The following is a 17,504-nucleotide window of genomic DNA, read 5'->3' on the forward strand; positions in this document are numbered from 1 at the left end:
TCACCATGGAGGCACAGCTGAATTACAACCCAGTGGACCCTGACGGGTCCCCATCAAAACTTGGGGGGGGGTCAACCCTGGGTGTAGTGTGTGGTTGTGCCTGACCAGGTCCTCCTACAAGGTCTGAGCATGATTGTTTCCTGATCTCTTCCTGGCCAGGATCCATGATGGGCATGAAGCAAACATGTCCTGGCTCAGCGCAGCAGAAGTGCAGGCTATTGCACCAATGTCACTCCTTCTCCTTAGTGGACATCTGTCAGTGGGCCGAGTCACCTGCATGGGTTTGTGGGTCGAGCTCAAGGGGGCTACCACAGAGTGTGGGCGCAGTGTTAAACCCCTCTTTTCCTCCCTCAGCTCACGAATCTGGCTGTCAATGCGGATGGCCAGATTGATAGAGGCATCCAGATCCACAGGAGCTTCTGCCCATGCTAACTCACTCCAAGCTTTATCCCCACTGGAACTGGTACAGAATACCTTGTGCCACTTGCTGTTGGCCACAAGCCACCGGAAGTGCACCATGGATGAGGCAGCTGGCCCGTCGTTGCCACAGCTTCCTTGGGGGCTTTGATCGATCGCATGCCGTGAGGGTCAACAATCATGGAAAAGGCTCAGAGGAGGGTGCTCCAGTCCATCAGTGGCCAACTAGTCTGCTTGAGCTGGGGAGAGGCCGAATCCAGTGCCTCACCAGTCAGTAAACTAGTTACCAGGCCCACCTTGGCCTGCTCGGTGGAGTCAGTCCGGGGGCAGAGCAGAAACAACAGACAGCACTGGTTAAGCAACCCCCTGAATTTTTGGCAGTCTCCATTGATTGCTGTAGTAGAGACACTACAGGGCCTGGCTCAAGTGGTGGGTCCATCGCCTGTGCCTGGTGTGATGCGTCTCCACTTGCCTGTGAAGGGCCTGCTTTTCTGCACAACATTGTGTTGTCTGGGGCCATGGAGCTGAAACCTCAGCTTATATGTGGACTGCCCGCTCCCTCTATGTCCCCACCGGGGCACAGGTTGTGCAGGGTCAGAGTCATCTGTGCAAACTGCCAGGGACTGGGGTGTGCGCGGTCAGATCCGGAGGTTAGAGTTGGCGGAGGTTGAGGTTGAGTCGATATCTCGGGTCCAGAGCCAGGAACTGGAGGCAGGGTGAGGAAGTAGGAATGAGGCAAGCAGACAGGAACCCAGAGTGAGGCAGGATCTATCTCAGCAGCAGGTCAGGATCTGCCTTGATGCACAGTCACTTCCTGGTACTTACTCCAGGCATACCTGGTGGGTCTGGGCAAATCAGCAGTCATGGGAGGAGCTGACAGTCATTTACCATGGGCGGCACTTCACATAGTGACTGATGTCTGGTGCATTGTTGGTGGCTATTCCAAGGCTGCTCAGTGGTGGGGTAGAGTCCCTGCCCACCTGAAGTACTGCAGACGTGTGTTCAAATCCTGTGAAACCTCACAGGTGCACAAATTATCAAGTTATTCAAAATTCCCATCAGTAATAGTGTTCTCCTATCGTTAGCAGATCTTGGAAATTAATATCTGATGATTCACTGGGGCTGGAATGGCTCCACCCAGGATATAGGAGAGATGGGAACAGCACTCTGGCATTGGGAGCTCAGGTCTGGGGCAAACAGCCATTGAAAGAAGTGGGACAGAATGTCCTCCTGTGTTCACACACTACTATAATAATCTTTGTACAAAGTATGCCGTGAAAACCCCTAGCTTGCAGATCAGTATTGTCCTGATAAAATATGTGTGGCAACACTGTATGGGAAGTTATAAGATTCCCCTGTATGGTGTTATTTACACATGCTTCAAACTGAGATTAGCAAACAGGTCTGTCCTAAACAAAGGAATATTTGCTCTGCTTCAGTTGTACGTAAGCAGTACACAGAGCTGTCAAGCAGGAATGGAAACAAAGAAAGCTCAAACAGGTAAGAAAAAAGCAGCAGAGAACATCCTTCCACACAGACTTTGTCTCCTAGTTCCCAGCTGGAAGTGTTTTTCAAGAGAGAGAGACTGAAACTATAAAATGGAGGGACAAACACCCCAAGGCATCCCTCTCTCTCCCCCAGCCTATCACATTCACCGCACCCGAAGTGACAAAGGAAGCAGTCATTGGACTCTGGGAGTGGGATCCTGACTTAAGAAGTTTGGCCAGTCAGACAGCTGAAACATGGGGTGAGAAAACTTCGCTTTTGAATTGTAGTTTGTTAAGTTAGGCACCAGTAGCTTTTATCTTTATTTTTCTTGTAACCATTTCTGACTTTTATGCCTCATTACCTGTACTCACTTAGAATCTCTCTCTTTGTGGTTAATAAACTTGTTTTATTGTTTTATCTAATCCAATGTGTTTAAATTGGAGTATCTGGGAAACTCCATCTGGGGTGGCAAGTTGTGTGCATATTATTCCTTTAGGATAAATGACAGCCCTAATATAACTTGTACTGTCCAGGAGACAGCTGGGCAGGACAGGACATACCTTTCTGGGGAGAAATTTAAGATTGGGCATGTGTTGGGGTCACCCTGCAGTGTAACCAAGGCTGGTGAGGGCCAGAGTGTAACTCAAGTGTGGCTGACAGGCTGCAGTTACACACAGATACTCGGTGTGGCTTTCATGCTGGCAGGCTGTTTGTGAGCGAGGGGAGCCACTTCAGCAAAGCATTGTAAGGCGCTGCAGGGCAGGGGTGACACAGCTCCTCACAGATCTGGATTGTGCCCTGGTATGTCACAGGAAGGGACAGTAGGATTTACAAGCCTGGGGAGGAGTTAGTGTGACCCTGTAGGGGTGACTTTCTGACTGCGCTGAGTGTGTAGCATTTGTTCCAAAGGTATGGGCTTGGCTGGCTTATCCCACGGAGCTAGCACTAACCACTTCCTATGACAATGACAAATTTCACAGCCGAGTCACTGCATTCGCAGAGGGTTGTTGTGCAGTCACTGCTGCCCTAAGTCTATGCCAGCGCAGGACAAAGACATGCAGATGTGAGACGAACAGAAGGAAGATCCAGGCAAAAATCCAGACAGCGCTCATGAAGCAGCCAGGGGCCTATACATGATCTGCCGAGGTTGTTCCAAGAGCATTTATCATCTTCCAGAAGAAGAAAGGAGGCCTTCTCGCTGCTGGAGATGACGACCACATAGTCCCCAGAAAGGTATCGTTCTTCAAATAACCAAGCCTCTCAGTCCCAAGGTGATCGTGCTTGTACTTGCAAGTGAAATGACACCTGATTCACCCACGGCCACAGATACTGTGTATCTGCCGATACTGTTTGGAGAAATGCCAGACTCACCAGCAACAACATGAATAGGCCTAAGGGGACTGAATAATGACTCCTGACTGTTGGAACAGAGAATAAAGGTGTTTTCCACTCTCCCCAATATTTTCTTTGTAATGTATCTTTGGGCACTGGTAGATCAACCCATTCTTGACTAGCTGATAATGCAACATAACCTGTTCAGTAGGCACTTTCTTAATGTACTAAAAAGGATTACAAGTTCATTGTTTTAAAGGAGTTATGAAAGGGCTAACAGTTCCCTTTGGGCCTGATTCAGATCACCCATACAATGGTTTAAATCCCTTACCTTAAATGAGTGAGGGGAATTATGTCCAGTGGAGTCATTCCCGATTTACACTAGTGTAGATGAAAAAAGACTATAGTCCAGTTCTCTCCAAGGACTGTCCATTTTAGGATTCATGGTTCATCTCAAGACACCAAACTGACAAGATGTGATTGAACCTCTGGCAACCATAGAACCTGCTAGTGTATCTGGTGACAGACCCTCATGATAAACAGAGATGTATCAATGCATGCCTGCTACACCAGAGCTCAATGTCTGCACAGCCTTTGATGCTTTCAACACCCAGAAATGGGCCACATCTCCAAACAGCGTAAATCAGCAGAGCACTAACAGATTTGAGGCTCTGGGTCTGTCTCTCAAAGAGAGAAGGAAAGAGCAGAAAAAGTCAGATAGGTGTCAGCACCGTTCCCTGGTGAGCTGAGTTTCCGTCACCTACATGCCTTAAGACAATGATGAAAACATCCTGGGCAGCCCCATGCCTGGCCCACTGACTTCAGTGGGGTCACAGCATGGGTGGGTTTGGTCCCAAGTCTTCTGAAATAACCCCCAATTAGCTAATTATTTCCTGCCCTTATAATCTGCTGCTGATCTGTGTTTGTGAGTGGGAAATTGAATGAGCAGGAATTAGGAATCTGCTCAGGTCTCTGCACAGGAAACACGGCTTCACAGTGCAATGCTCAGAGCCTGGGCAGGAGTCCTGGAAAACAGAGGCTCCACCTGAACTCCTCCTCCAAGACACCGTGTTCCTGTTGGTGACCACTGGCTGTCTCCTTACCTAGCCAAGCATGAAGGAGGAGACAGAGGGGCAGCCAGATCCATCCACTGGAGGCCCAGGGCATAGGGGTGAGCCAGATTGCTTGCCAGGGGACCAGGAGAATGGAAGTGGCATCAGATGACCCCTGCCAGAGAGTGAGGGCACAGGAACCCACTTTCTTTTTTCTGGGTGGGTACTCCACTGCCACTCTACCCCCACTCTCCCCCTTCCCCCAAGACCCCACCCCTGTTGTGCCTCTCCCTGCCCCTAACCCAAGCGTGCCCCACCCCACTCCGCCTCTCCCCACCCCCGCTCCGCCTCTGCCCGCCCCTAACCCAAGCGTGCCCTGCCCCCACTCTGCCTCTCCCTGCCCCTGCTCTGCTCTTAACCCAAGCATGCCCCGCCCCTGCTGCATCTCTCCCCGCCCCTAACCCAAGCATGCCCCGCCCCTGCTGCATCTCTCCCCGCCCCTAACCCAAGCATGCCCCGCCCCTGCTGCATCTCTCCCCGCCCCTAACCCAAGCATGCCCCGCCCCTGCTGCATCTCTCCCCGCCCCTAACCCAAGCATGCCCCGCCCCTGCTGCATCTCTCCCCGCCCCTAACCCAAGCATGCCCCGCCTTTGCTGCATCTCTCCCCGCCCCTAACCCAAGCATGCCCCGCCTTTGCTCCGCCTCTCTTTGCCCCTGCTCTGCCCCAACCCATGCGTGCCCCACGCTCACTCTGCCTCTTCTCAGCCCGGCTCCACTCCTCCTCCCCAGTGCCTCTCACCCGATCAGCTGTTTGGCAGGTGGGTGTTGAGCACCCACTATTTTTTTACTGTGGGTGCCCTGGGGTGGAAGCACCCATGAAGTCAGCACCTATGGCTAAGGAAAAAGGCCAGAGCTTCCAACTGTGCTCATCAGTGGGCACAGAGGGAGGCTGGGTCACCCAAGTGATGAGGACACAGACAGAGGCCCCAGGTTGTTATAGCCACCAGTCCGTTGACAGCCACGGCACTCTGAGCTCTCTGGTATCTGAGACACAGGGCTGACAGAACTTAGGGACCCTCTGGAGTCAGGGGCTAATCTTGAACTCCATTCCCTTCATCTGAGGCTAGACAGAGCGTGACAAATCTCAATGGGATTCTTCAAAAGCCATTAGTCTTAGCGGGTCTGGTAACATCTGGCTGCTTGACGCTCGCTACTTTCTGTCTGTCACAGCGAGTGGCACTCAGGAAGACATTGGCTTGGTGTGCCGCTACAGCGCTGCAGGATACGGGTGGCAAAGCAGGTGAACAGAACCCCTGTTACTCACATTGACGATGGCTTCCTTCGTCTGGGCCATGTCCGATATCACCCCATCTGTGATGATCAGGAGTACAAAATATTGGGAGCCGTCCTGTTCAGTGGTGGCGTATCTGGACGGGGAGATGTTCATGTGAGTGTAGGCTTCTGGGGGGTGGGTTTTGGGGACTGGGGACTCAGAACTGGTGGCTATGTGCCTTGCTGCACTGGGCCATGTTCACCCCTGGGGTAACTGCAGTAACCCCATGGGGAATTTGTCCCCGGGTCTGCAGTTCAGAGCAGCGTCTCCAATTTCCCAGTTTGGGAGATTTTTGTGGCAAGATTAGAGCTGCCCAAGAGGAGTCTCCCTCCTTCTCTCCCTGCCCCCAAACGTAACCTCCGTTCCTGCTGTCACCCAGGGGCCATGTGACTCCCAAGAGAGCTGGGCTGTGACACTCCTTACCCAAACCAGGATCCTCCTGGGAGTAAAGGAGAGGCCTGTGCCACATCCCTGCTAGTCCAGCTACAGGGTGTTAGACATGGGCCTTGGCCCAGGCCAGGGAGTGACATAAATACACACCGTGCTCCCGGAACCCATGGCTTGAGACATCATCTGGATTAGACACAGTTCTAGAGGATCCATTGCCCTGGCTAGCTCGTTCCCGCCTTTGGCTGCTATCAAACAGCTCTTGACTCTTTTGCTGCTCCCAGTTGGCCATTCTATGTAGACACTGCCATAGCTCTCTAGTGGGTACCACCAGCCCACTGCCAGCCCAGGGAGGGGTGACAGAGCAAGCAGGGCTGTGGGATGCTGCCACTAGTCAATGCACCAGCTGGATGTACCTAGCCACATGGTTGACCACTGGGGCGAAGTTAGTTGGGCCGTACAGCTGGACAGTCTTGAGGCTCTTGTGATAGGCTTCTAGGATGCCCTCAATCCCGCTGCAGTAGGGGTTGTCGGCGTTGCCGTTCTGAGAGAGAGGGAGGAAGGGCAATGAAGGGGGGTTCCCAAAACGGGGAGTCATTCCCCATCCCCCACTTTTTTCCCAGATCCCTACTTGGAGCGCTGGCCAGAGGGATCTAAGGAGTTCCCCGCAGCACTGGGAGGAATCACCCAAAGGGGTTACCCAAAGGTAACAGGGGCCACACCCCTGGGGCCTCAGAGGAACAGTGATGATAACACTTAGTAGTTGTGCAGTGGTTCCATCCTAGGATCTCAAATTGCTTCAAAAGCATCATCATCCCCATGTTCCTGGTGGGGAAACTGAGGCAGGGAGAGGACATGGCTTAACCAAGGACACACAGAGTACGTCCATGAGGTGGGACTAGAACGCAGGAGTTCCAGCTCTGACACTGAAATGGCTTCCATTGCTGAGCCTCAGTCCCTAGCCGGCATCTCCAGAAAATGGGGCTCAGGGAGACACCGGAGTTAGCTCCCCCATGCTGTAAGGAGGGAAGCTCTCTCCTGGAGGTGGGGGTGGGGAGACGGAAGCTATTTCCCGTCTCCATCAGGGACTGGGAAGAGGCTCACTAAGAAAAACCAGGTTTCCTGGCTCAGATTTTTATGCCCTCCCCATGGGAAATCCATTTTCCTGTCCTCAGAGCAGCCACGCATCTATCCTTGGTGCTCACGGCTGTTTGGACGGCCAAGGCCAAGCCACAGAGGCCTCATGGCAGCCCGGAGCAGCACGTCTCAGAGCCCAGGGTGGACACTCGGCTTGTGTGATGGCATTGAAAGCAGTTGTGCAGACGATCCGACTGGGGCTGGCATTTGGGCTCTGAAGCCAAAGGAGTGGGGTGGGCATCGGAGCCCCACTATCCACACAGATGTTTTGAGAGCCGCAACACAAGCCTAAGTCTGGCTCTGGGCCTTGCTACTGCAGCTGTACAGATGGACCCAGTGAAGCTCCACTAGGGCTGACCAAGCACTCAGAGATCCGTCAGGCTTTGCCACAGCCATGGGCCCTGATTAGCATTGGCTGCTCTGTGGAGGCACAGCGGGCAAGTCTGGTCAGGATCACACGGACTGGCTGGTCTACCCAGGGCATCAGATTACAGGGGAGGTGGTGCCATACACACCCTAACCCCCACTAATGGCTTGATCCTGTCAGGCTCTGAGTACCATCCACGCCCACTAAAGCTGACAGGAGCTAAGGGTGCTCAGGGCCTCACAGGGGCTGCTCTTTCAGCATCAGGACCTAGCCCAGGACTTCACCACAGCCAGACAGCCTGATGGACAGGAGCGAGGCCCTTCACTTCCAAGTGGGCACAGAATGGCTGCGGACGCTGGAAAAGGAGTTGTCTATGCACTGGTCTACACTACAGAATTACTTCAGCATAACTATGTTGCTCAGGCGTGTAAATAATCCACACCCACTGAGCGACGCAGTTATACGAACCTACACACTGGTGCAGGCAACTTCTCCAACCAGTATAGCTGTAGCAGGGTGGGGCACTCACTGCCACAGTGCCTCCTGCTGGTCAGTCTGGGAATTAGCTCACGCAGCTCAGGAGCACCCTCCTCCGGGAGGTTTCTTGCCCTCGGTGACCTGCCTTGTTGTCTCCACCAACTCTGGCTCCGTGTCCCTCCCAGACCCCAGTGCCTCTTATTTTGAGGTGCTGCCCCACAGCAATGTCCCCCCACTCAATCTCCCCTCCTAGGGGAACCCCAGCCCCCTATACCCACCTTGCCTCAGTGGCTATTGCCAGTTGTCATCTAGCCCCTTCTCTCAGGGGCAAACTGCAGTCTGAATTGGCCACTCATCACTGGCAAGGGGCTTTGACCTACTGCCTTTTCTTGGTCTGGCTGCCTCCCTGCAGCCCTAGTACCTCCTCAGGCCTTTGCTGCAAGGCCCTAGCCTGGGAGGTTGCCAGGCCAGAGCTCCCCAGCTCAGCCTGCCCTTTCCCAGTACTGCTCTGTCCAAGGTATCTACCAGGCAGCTAGGTCCTTCTTGCTCCACCACTAGAGCAAGATTAACTCCCATCTCCTCAGGAGCCTTTCTTATACTGGCCTAGCCAGGCCCTGATTGGCTGCCTCAAGCCCACTTGTGATTGGCTCCAGAGAGCAGCCCTTTCCCAGGGCTGTTTTTAAGCCCTTCCAAACTGGAGCGGGGTAACCACCCCACTACAATAGCCACCGCCTCTCGCAGAGGTGGAGTTTTTAACCCAACAGGAGAGCTCTCTCCTGTCAGCTTAGAGTGCCTTCACCAGAAGTAAGACAGCGACTCAGCTGCCGATGCCAGTTTTAGTGTAGACCTGCCCTAAGTGGTGGAATAATTCAAAGGGGATGGTAGTACCAGGGGGAACTCATGGGACACATGCCCATCAGGAGGGATTTTGGCTCCAAACCCAAGTGCGGGGAACATCTTGTCGCTGTCGTAGTCCTGGATGATCTCGCCCACTGCCTTCAGCGCCATGGCGTAGGCATTCAGCTGGTACGGGTTCATGTAGTGCAGGGAGGTGGATTGCGAGGGGTTGCCTGATGGAGAGAGAGAAGGCTCACACAGACCCAGCAGGTAGCAGCGAGTGGGCAAAGCAGTGGAGGGGCATGTGTATTTGTCAGGTCAGCTGAGGGTCAAACACTGAGGTATTTACTCAGGGCCTGATTCTCACGCACACACCACGGGAAGTCAAGAGTAACTCCTCTGTCACTGACTGGGGGAAACTCACATAAGAGAGCGATTGTCAGCTGTGTGGGGCAGGAACTGTGCTTTTGTTCTGTTTGAAAAGAACCCTTGCACCATGGGTCCTGGGCCAAGATCGTGGCTCCTAGTTACTACAGCAATATAAATAATCAATAATATCAGTGAGGTGAGTCCACCCCTCACTGACGTCCATGGGCGTTTGCCTGGGTGGCCTGAGAAAACACTGTGACCCAAGGGCCAGGATCCAGCTCTCACGTCCACTAAATCAGATTAGAACCAGGCCCCAGATGTTTGGGCAGGACACTTGCTCGTTAAAACCCTATCCCTGTAAGGATACCTAATACCTATCAACAGATTTAACAAGCACTCAGCAGTCATAAAATAACTATGGATTTCACAGGCCTTTATGGGAAATGAATAACTGTGCAATAAATACATAATATGTCAGAGGGGTAGTGTAATGTATTGTCTGATCAGCCACCAGCTGTCTGAACAGAGACTGGCAGTGGTTCAGGGAACATTAGTACAGTTAATCTGGTAGGAGAACTCACCATTGGAAGCTGTGAAGTCAATGGCCACTGTGAAATTGATCTGCGTCCTGAAAAGGGGACAATGACACCATTAGTCAGAAGCTCTGGCAGGCTGGTGCAGACTCTACAGGCATTCTGCTCAGACTCCACCCTCAATGAGCTTAATGTTCCCAAACCAGTAACCAGGCCACAACACCCTGGCTTGTTTGGACGATCCCAGACGGAGAGTCAAACCGTGCTGTTCTCGCCTGCAGTCTCTTGATGCACAGATGTCATGGGTGGCAATGCACAGCTGAGCAAATCCATGGGAAACTGGCAGTTGAACCAGCTCCCAATGGCCTTTGTTAACATCTCCCCAGTGCAGCAGGTGGGTAGAGCTTGGAGAGGATCTAAGCAGGAAAAGTCGAGTCACAGAGCCAGCGCCCAGGCTCTCTCACCTGGCACATGCACCCGCACGTCACATGTCACCCCAGCTGAGCCTCAAAGCGACTGGAGACAGCAGCTTCACTCAGGAAGATAAAGGGGGGCCTGAGTCAATAAGAGACATTAATGGCCAAGATGGCTCAGCACCCATGGCTGGCGCTGGGTTGAGAACAAAGGAAGCTGAGCTGAGCTCTGCTGCCTCTCTGACCAGGAGTGCAGAGCTCCCTCTTAGATTGTTTGACAGCCCTGCCCTTGACTCTCAAGCTGTGTCCATTTCCTGGTGCCCACATGTGCTCCCATCCCCAGGCTTGATCCAGAAGAGTGCTGAGCACCCACAACCCCTGATATTTCCTAGCATTTTGCAGGATCAGGCCCTGTAGAGAGGAGATTGGGAAAGGAGCCTGACAGTGTCTTGGTTGGGAGACACACTTGCTCTGTCAGATCAGCGAGCTACTCCCACGCACCCAGAAATCTTTCCATGACCACAGCAGCAGCCAAGTGAGAACCCAGCTCCAGGTCTCTGAATCTCCCCTTGTCCTGCTGTAGATTGAGTACATAGGATTGTCTGCAGTGACTGGCACACCAGCCACATCCTCATGGGTGGGGGGTGAAACTTCCCCTGGGGGAGGTGAGCTCCTTGTCCTGTCTCTTCCGATAACAGCCCTGCCCACACTCCACCCCTGCTCTGCACCAGGCCCCGCCCCCACCTACTGCTGATTCGCCACTTGCCTCTTCACCACCACCCTGAGATCTCCTCTCTGTTCACCTCCTCTCCCGCCCGCCTGCTGCTCGCCTCTCACCCCATCCCCCACCAGGCCCTTCCCCCGCCCCCATGGGACCCCCACCCCCACCTGCTGCTGCATGCCCCCATGACACCCTCTCCCCTTTTCACCTTAAAGCACTAATAACATTCTCCAAGGCAACAGGTGTAGCTCAGTGGCCAGATAGATTCTCCTCTGTGTGGCTGGGCATTCGGTGGAAAGCCGAGCTACCTGCGCCAACCTGAAGCCTAATCTCTCCTTTTGAAAAAGTGCTGGTCAGTGATAGCCTGCATTAGGGCAGTAGTTTAATCACCTTCCTTCCACTGAATTCCCTGCCAGGTTTGTTTCCATAGATCACGAAATAAACTCCCTGGCTATGTCAGCTCCTCCCTGAGCCAGGCCAGTAGTTACTTCTGGGTACTGACACTAACCGACAGGTCGTCATTTGGAAACTGTTTTTAACCCCAATAACACATTTTCCTACAATAGAAAAACCAGCTGGATGTGGCCAAAGGCTCTCTGGCCGAATGCCCATCAGATGGGTTCCTTACCTCTATAATGACTCTTTTACAGTGTCAGTGATCTGCTACTCCGTCTCTGGAAGGCTTTTTCACTGTGTAAAGTTACTCCAGGATCCCCTCCGCTCGCCTCCTCATCCCCCCGTCCACTGACTCCTCGCTCCATTCTCACACACACACCTCCTGCACCCCGCTGGGAGGGGAGTGAGGAAAAACACTGCCTGCAGCTGCGGGGACCTCTGAGTGGGAAGGGGCTGGGGTGGAAGAGAGGAGAGGAGGAAGATTCACCCCGGGCAGCAGCAGCAAGCCATGGGAGCCTCGGGGAAGGGTCAGAGCAGGGAGGGGAAGAAGGGGATTTGAGGGGCAGAGACGGCTGTGCTAGGGAAGGCAACGCCTCCCCTTGCCTATTTACCCACTGCCTGTCCCCTTCCGCCTCACCTTGTACTCATCAGCAACACTGACTCTGCTGCTGCAGGACCAGGCACAATAGTCATGGCAAGGTTTTAATTAGCTACATTAATTAGGCAACTGAGGAGACTGTACCTCATGAGTCAACAGCAGTTTATGAACACAGGCACCTTCCTCTCGCCCCAGCCCTGCTCCTGAGAAGTGCTTTGGTTGAATGGATGACATGAGAATGAAAGCGATGGGTTTGATTCTCCTCTCTGAGTGTAAATTAGGAGTAAGCCCAGTGGGCTCGATTCCTCTCTCACTCACACACAGAACAAATGTATCCCTTGTTACCTCTGGACTGTCATCCTGGGATGAGAGTAAATGGCTTGACCTCCCTGTGCCCCATGGACTGAGGGGCTAGAAAGCATTGGCGCTGAGTAGGAGTGATGGCTGAAAAAGCAGCCTGTGGGCACCCTTCCGCCAGGAGCTCTGGCTTCTCCAATCATCTCAGCTGCGCCGTGCTGGCTGTCAGCCCCTGCCGCAAACCAGCATCAGCTGCTTTGTGACAAGCCGTGCCTTCAGCTGCCCGGGGAGACTCCTAACAAGTGACCAATGCTGTCAACAGGCATTAACACCTCACCCACCAGACGGGAAGAGACAAGGCCACGGCTCTTGTGACAGCAGCCCTTCAAAAGGCCAAGGGGCAAAAACTAGCAGTGTGCAGATGAGCACTGATAGGGCTGGGTGCTGATCCAAGGCCCATCTTTAAAAAAGGGAAGAAGATGAACCCGGGGAACTACAGACCGGTCAGCCTCACCTCAGTCCCTGGAAAAATCATGGAGCAGGTGCTCAAGGAATCCATTTTGAAGCACTTGGAGGAGAGAAAGGTGATCAGGAACAGTCAACATGGATTCACCAAGGTCAAGTCATGCCAAACCAACCTGACTGCCTTCTATGATGAGATAACTGGCTCTGTGGATATGGGGAAAGCAGTGGACGTGATATATCTTGACTTTAGCAAAGCTTTTGATACAGTCTCCCACAGTATTCTTGCCAGCAAGTTAAAGAAGTATGGATTGGATCAATGGACTATAAAGTGGATAGAAAACTGGCTAGATTGTCGGGCTCAACAGGTAGTGATCAACGGCTCAATGTCTAGTTGGCAGCCGGTATCAAACGGAGTGCCTCAGGGGTTGGTCCTGGGGCTGGTTTTGTTCAACATCTTTATTATGATCTGTATGATGGGATGGTTTACATCCACAGCAAGTTCTCAGATGAAACTAAGCTGGGGAGAATAGTAGATATGCTGGAGGGTAGGGATAGGGTCCAGAGTGACCTAGACAAATTGGAGGATCGGGCCAAAAGAAATCTGATGAAGTTCAACAAGGACAAGTACAGAATCCTGCACTTAGGACCGAAGAATCCCATGCACCGTTACAGGCTGGGGACCGACTGGCTAAGCAGCAGTTCTACAGAAAAGGACCTGGGGATTACAGTGGACAAGAGGCTGGATACGAGTCAGCAGTGTGCCCTTGTTGCCAAGAAGGCTAACAGCATATTGGGCTGCATTAGTAGGAGCATTGCCAGCAGATCGAGGGAAGTGATTATTCCCCTCTATATGGCACTGATGAGGCCACACCTGGAGTACTGCATCCAGTTTTGGGCCCCCAACTACAGAAAGGTGGTGGACAAATTGGAGAGAATCCAGCGGAGGGCAATGAAAATGATTAGGGGGGCTGGGGCACATGATTTATGAGGAGAGGCTGAGGGAACTGGGCTTGTTTAGCCTGCAGAAGAGAAGAGTGTGGGGGGGGGGGGAGATTTCAAAGCAGCATTCAACTACCTGAAGGGGATGGAGCTCGTCTGTTCTCAGTGGTGGCAGATGACAGAACAAGGAGCAATGGTCTCAAATTGCAGTGGGGAGGGAGCGTGTCTAGGTTTCACTATTTCACTAGGAGGGTGGTGAAGCACTGAAATGGGTTACCTAGGGAGGTGGTGGAATCTCCGTCCTTAAGGGTTTTTAAGGCCCAGCTTGACAAAGCCCTGGCTGGGATGATTTAGTTGGGGCTGGTCCTGCTTTGAGCAGGGGGTTGGACTAGATGACATCCTGAGGTCTCTTCCAACTCTAATCCTCTGATTCTATGATCCGTGTGTTTCATGGCTCTGTAAAATGGGACCAGGAGAGGCATCCATGTGCCACTGCCAGGTGGCTTTTGTGTGTCACTAATTGATGGGTGCATTTTGCAGAGGAGGGAATAAAGGTGAAGATGGGTTCATGACAGTTCATGCAGTGGGGAGAAGGTAGGGAAAACCCACTGCCCCATCTGGAATCTACGGGCCAGTTCCGCAGCTGCTGTAAATTGGCACAGCATAGTCTAAATCAGCGGAGCTGCACCACTTGACACCAGCTGAAGATCTCGTTCCCTGTGTGAGTTACTCCTGACTTACACCAGAGTGAGTGAGAGGGAAATAGAGGTATAAGGAATGGATGGTGCAGCAGGCCAGTGATTGACGGGGGCAATCTAGCTTTGAGGGGAGAGACAGGTGTTACGGGATTTTGAGGAGAGGCTTGAGCAGAACAGGTGGGGTCCCATAGGTGGTGCCATGGAGGGGTCTGCCGCCATAGGGGAACGTGGCCGAAGGCAGGACGAGGGATGTGGGATATGAATCGGAAGGGGAGAGTAAGTCACGTTTGAATGTGATAAATGGGGAAACTGCACTATCTACTCCAAGGAGGACTTTGTATCCAACACAAGGCCCAGATAAGGAGACACTTTCAACAGAGGGCCAGACCCTCAACTAGTGTAAGCCAGCAATGCTCCCTGGAAGTTAAGGGACCTATGGCAAATTGCACCTGTTTCCTGTGTTGTGCTGGGTAATGAAAGGACTCAATGCTTGTAACTAAACGGACTCTTTATTACAAGAACTATTTACCGAGACGCTACAGCTGTAGCTGGCATTCTAGCCACGTGCACACAGGCTGCCTTCTTGGTAGCTCCACCAAACTCCTCCCTCCTACAAGTTCCATGCAGGTTGTCACATCTTTCCTTTAACCACTGTTGTTTTGTCTTTAGTGCAAGCGCTTGCTGATTTGCTGGGCTCAGAAGTGACTAGTACAAAGCTTGCCCTAGGGATGTGGCCTTTACTGCCTGCTCATTCCAGCCTGTTAGACCTCAGAGTCCTTCAAGCATGCTGGTCTTTGAACCAGGATCTCCCTTCTTGTTTGTGTAATCGCTGTGGGGGGGGGGGGACTTGCTACTTGCTACCCTGTTGCTGCCTTTTGGTGGCTGTCACCTATTAGTCCTCTGTGTTGCTCTCAGACCTTCCTTCTTCTGACTCTCCTATGTCAGGCCAGCTCATGGCTGAGGCTCATTCTAAGTCCTCCTGGTCCTTGCTGATCTGTCTGGCTGTGCTGGATGTCTGCCACTGCTCCTCAGTTGTATTTGGTTTCATCTCCACCACTATCCTGAGTCTTTAACTGCCTCACTTGATCCGAGTTCCAGGGCAGCTTGGACCGTTGTCTTCTCATTTTTGTGTGTAGTTATTTGATGGTTGGACCCAGACCTGCTCACGTGTGTGTAGTGGCCTCAGGGCCTTGGCTCCTTTGTTGTAGCAGTTGCCTGCACTTGGCGTTCTCTTAATTGCTTCTCTGTATTGTCTCTCATTCCTCCGCTGGGCTGCAGCAGATTACCCTTCACAGAAATCGGAGTCCTGGTTGCCCAGCCATCCATTCTTATGCTGGGCTTCTATCCAGTCTCTGGGAGGACATATTATACAATCCAACGTTGCCAGGTAGAAATTCCTTCTGTCTGTTTTGCTTTTGCCATCTGTCTCTTGGCTCTCCTTGCAGCTGACTCTGCCTGCCTGTTGCTTTGTGGCTACCCAGGGGAAGATGTCTTGTGCTTAGCTTTGTCACTGAATTGTTTGAATTCTGCTGCAGTGAGTGGTGGCCCTTTGTCTGGGCAGAGCACCTCAGGAATGATAGACCCTGCAAAATGCACCTTCAGTTTCCTGATCTCAGTTCTTACTGGAGTGTCCTCCAGACAGCCCCCCACCCCACCCCAAATGAAGTCGTGAGATGCTATGACCACACAGCTCTGGTCCTTAGCAGGGTGGGTTGGGATTTCATGAGTCTCTTTCTCTTGTTGATCACTATACTCTGCATCTTTTCTTAACCTTCGAATGGCCAGCGTGATCCAAAGCCAATGTACTGGGGTCACACTACAGCGCACGCTCACATATAAATACCATCTCACTCACATAGCTCAAAAGATCAAGAGGGAAACTGTCTCCTGAACAAACTGGTAGGGGGCCAGCCAAAGTGCAATTTTCGGGGCTTGCTCTCCGTTACTCAACTGGAGAACATTATGCCCCAGTTTGGTTCAGCTCTGCCCACACTAGACTAGTAGACACACAACGTAATCATTCCACGAGTCACAGGCTCACTGAAGCCAACAAAACTTCTGTGGTCACCAGTCCCAGCCAATATTCCCCCACCTAACATCCCACATCACAATGCAGCCAACAAACTGATCACCAAATGCCACATGTGCCACTGTTCAGGGATACATGGGATGTCCCGTCCCCCCCACCAACTGTGTAGGGAAATCCTGTCTGGACTGTGCTGTGCATTCTCCATCCAGCTGCTAACATCATCAACTCACTGGGGTGGACAGAATGGGAGAGAGCCCCTCTGAAACATTATCACAAATGGTTCCTTGGCTTTGGAGCCAGCTTCACAGGTTCCGGAGTGGTTTGGTGCACTGTGCTGAGACTGACTATGCCTGGAGCACCCAGGGTAGCCCACTGTGTGTCTGTGACACTGTGCAGGGTGCTGCGCACATGCCGGATGGATGCTGTTTTCATGTTGATACATACACACACACATATATGCCCTGCACAGTTCACTCTGTTCCATGTATGCGCTCAGCTGGGCACTCATGCCTGGCCACTAGATACACCCCCCGGCTTGTGTCAAGCAGGCCTCTGTCCCCAGGGGGGAAGTGTGTATCCATCTCAAGATGTCAGCTCTTAAATCTGCTGGGGTTATTGCTCAGTTCCCTTTAAGTCAAATCCCATCTTGCATACGCAGTTCATCCCTGCCATGTTTGGAGGGAGTGACCTCCTGCAGCACTTGCCCCTTGTGATGTAGTCAGCCCTCTTTTCCTGCCTGTGGCATCCATCCTGTTTGGTGCTTTGCTGAATTGCCCGGAGCAGGGCTGCCCAGAGGATTCAGCGGGCCTGGGGTCTTCCCGCCGCCAAATTGCCACCAAAGACCCAGCACTTCGGCGGCGGGCCCTGGGGCGGAAGGACCCCCCCCCCCGCCATGGGGTCTTTGGGGCACTTCGGCAGAGGGTCCCGGAGTGGAAGGACCCCCCACCGCCAAATTGCCGCTGAAGATCTGGAGTGGAGGAAGCTCCGGGGGCCCTGACAAACTTTTGTGGGGGCCCCTGTGGGGCCCAGGGCAAATTGCCACACTTGCCCCCCACGCCTGGGCAGCCCTGGCCTGGAGCCTCCCTTCAGAGATGGGGAGGTACTGCAGCATGCTGCTCAACTCTCTGCTGTCACAGACCCCTCTGTGGCATCTGTGGGAGGTCTGCCCTGCTCAACCTATCTGCCACCAGTAGTGACCTTCCTATGCAGTGTCAGTCA

At 52.9% G+C, this 17,504-nt stretch overlaps 1 protein-coding gene across 4 annotated transcripts in view; it reads right to left on the reverse strand.

The window, feature by feature from the left end:
• Positions 1 to 17,504, reverse strand: part of LOC115650746 (copine-5) — a 197,947-nt gene that overhangs the window by 38,057 nt on the left and 142,386 nt on the right. For all 4 annotated transcript variants that reach the window (XM_030561100.1, XM_030561101.1, XM_030561099.1 and 1 more), the window contains 4 exons: positions 9,779 to 9,825; positions 8,880 to 9,061; positions 6,427 to 6,554; positions 5,615 to 5,717 (listed from right to left, as the gene is read on the reverse strand). In XM_030561100.1, the coding sequence (XP_030416960.1) occupies positions 5,615 to 5,717; positions 6,427 to 6,554; positions 8,880 to 9,061; positions 9,779 to 9,825 (460 nt within the window). The remainder of the gene's footprint in view (positions 1 to 5,614; positions 5,718 to 6,426; positions 6,555 to 8,879; positions 9,062 to 9,778; positions 9,826 to 17,504) is intronic.

This window comes from Gopherus evgoodei, chromosome 4 (genome assembly GCF_007399415.2).
Source record: "Gopherus evgoodei ecotype Sinaloan lineage chromosome 4, rGopEvg1_v1.p, whole genome shotgun sequence".
Lineage (NCBI taxonomy): Eukaryota > Metazoa > Chordata > Testudines > Testudinidae > Gopherus > Gopherus evgoodei.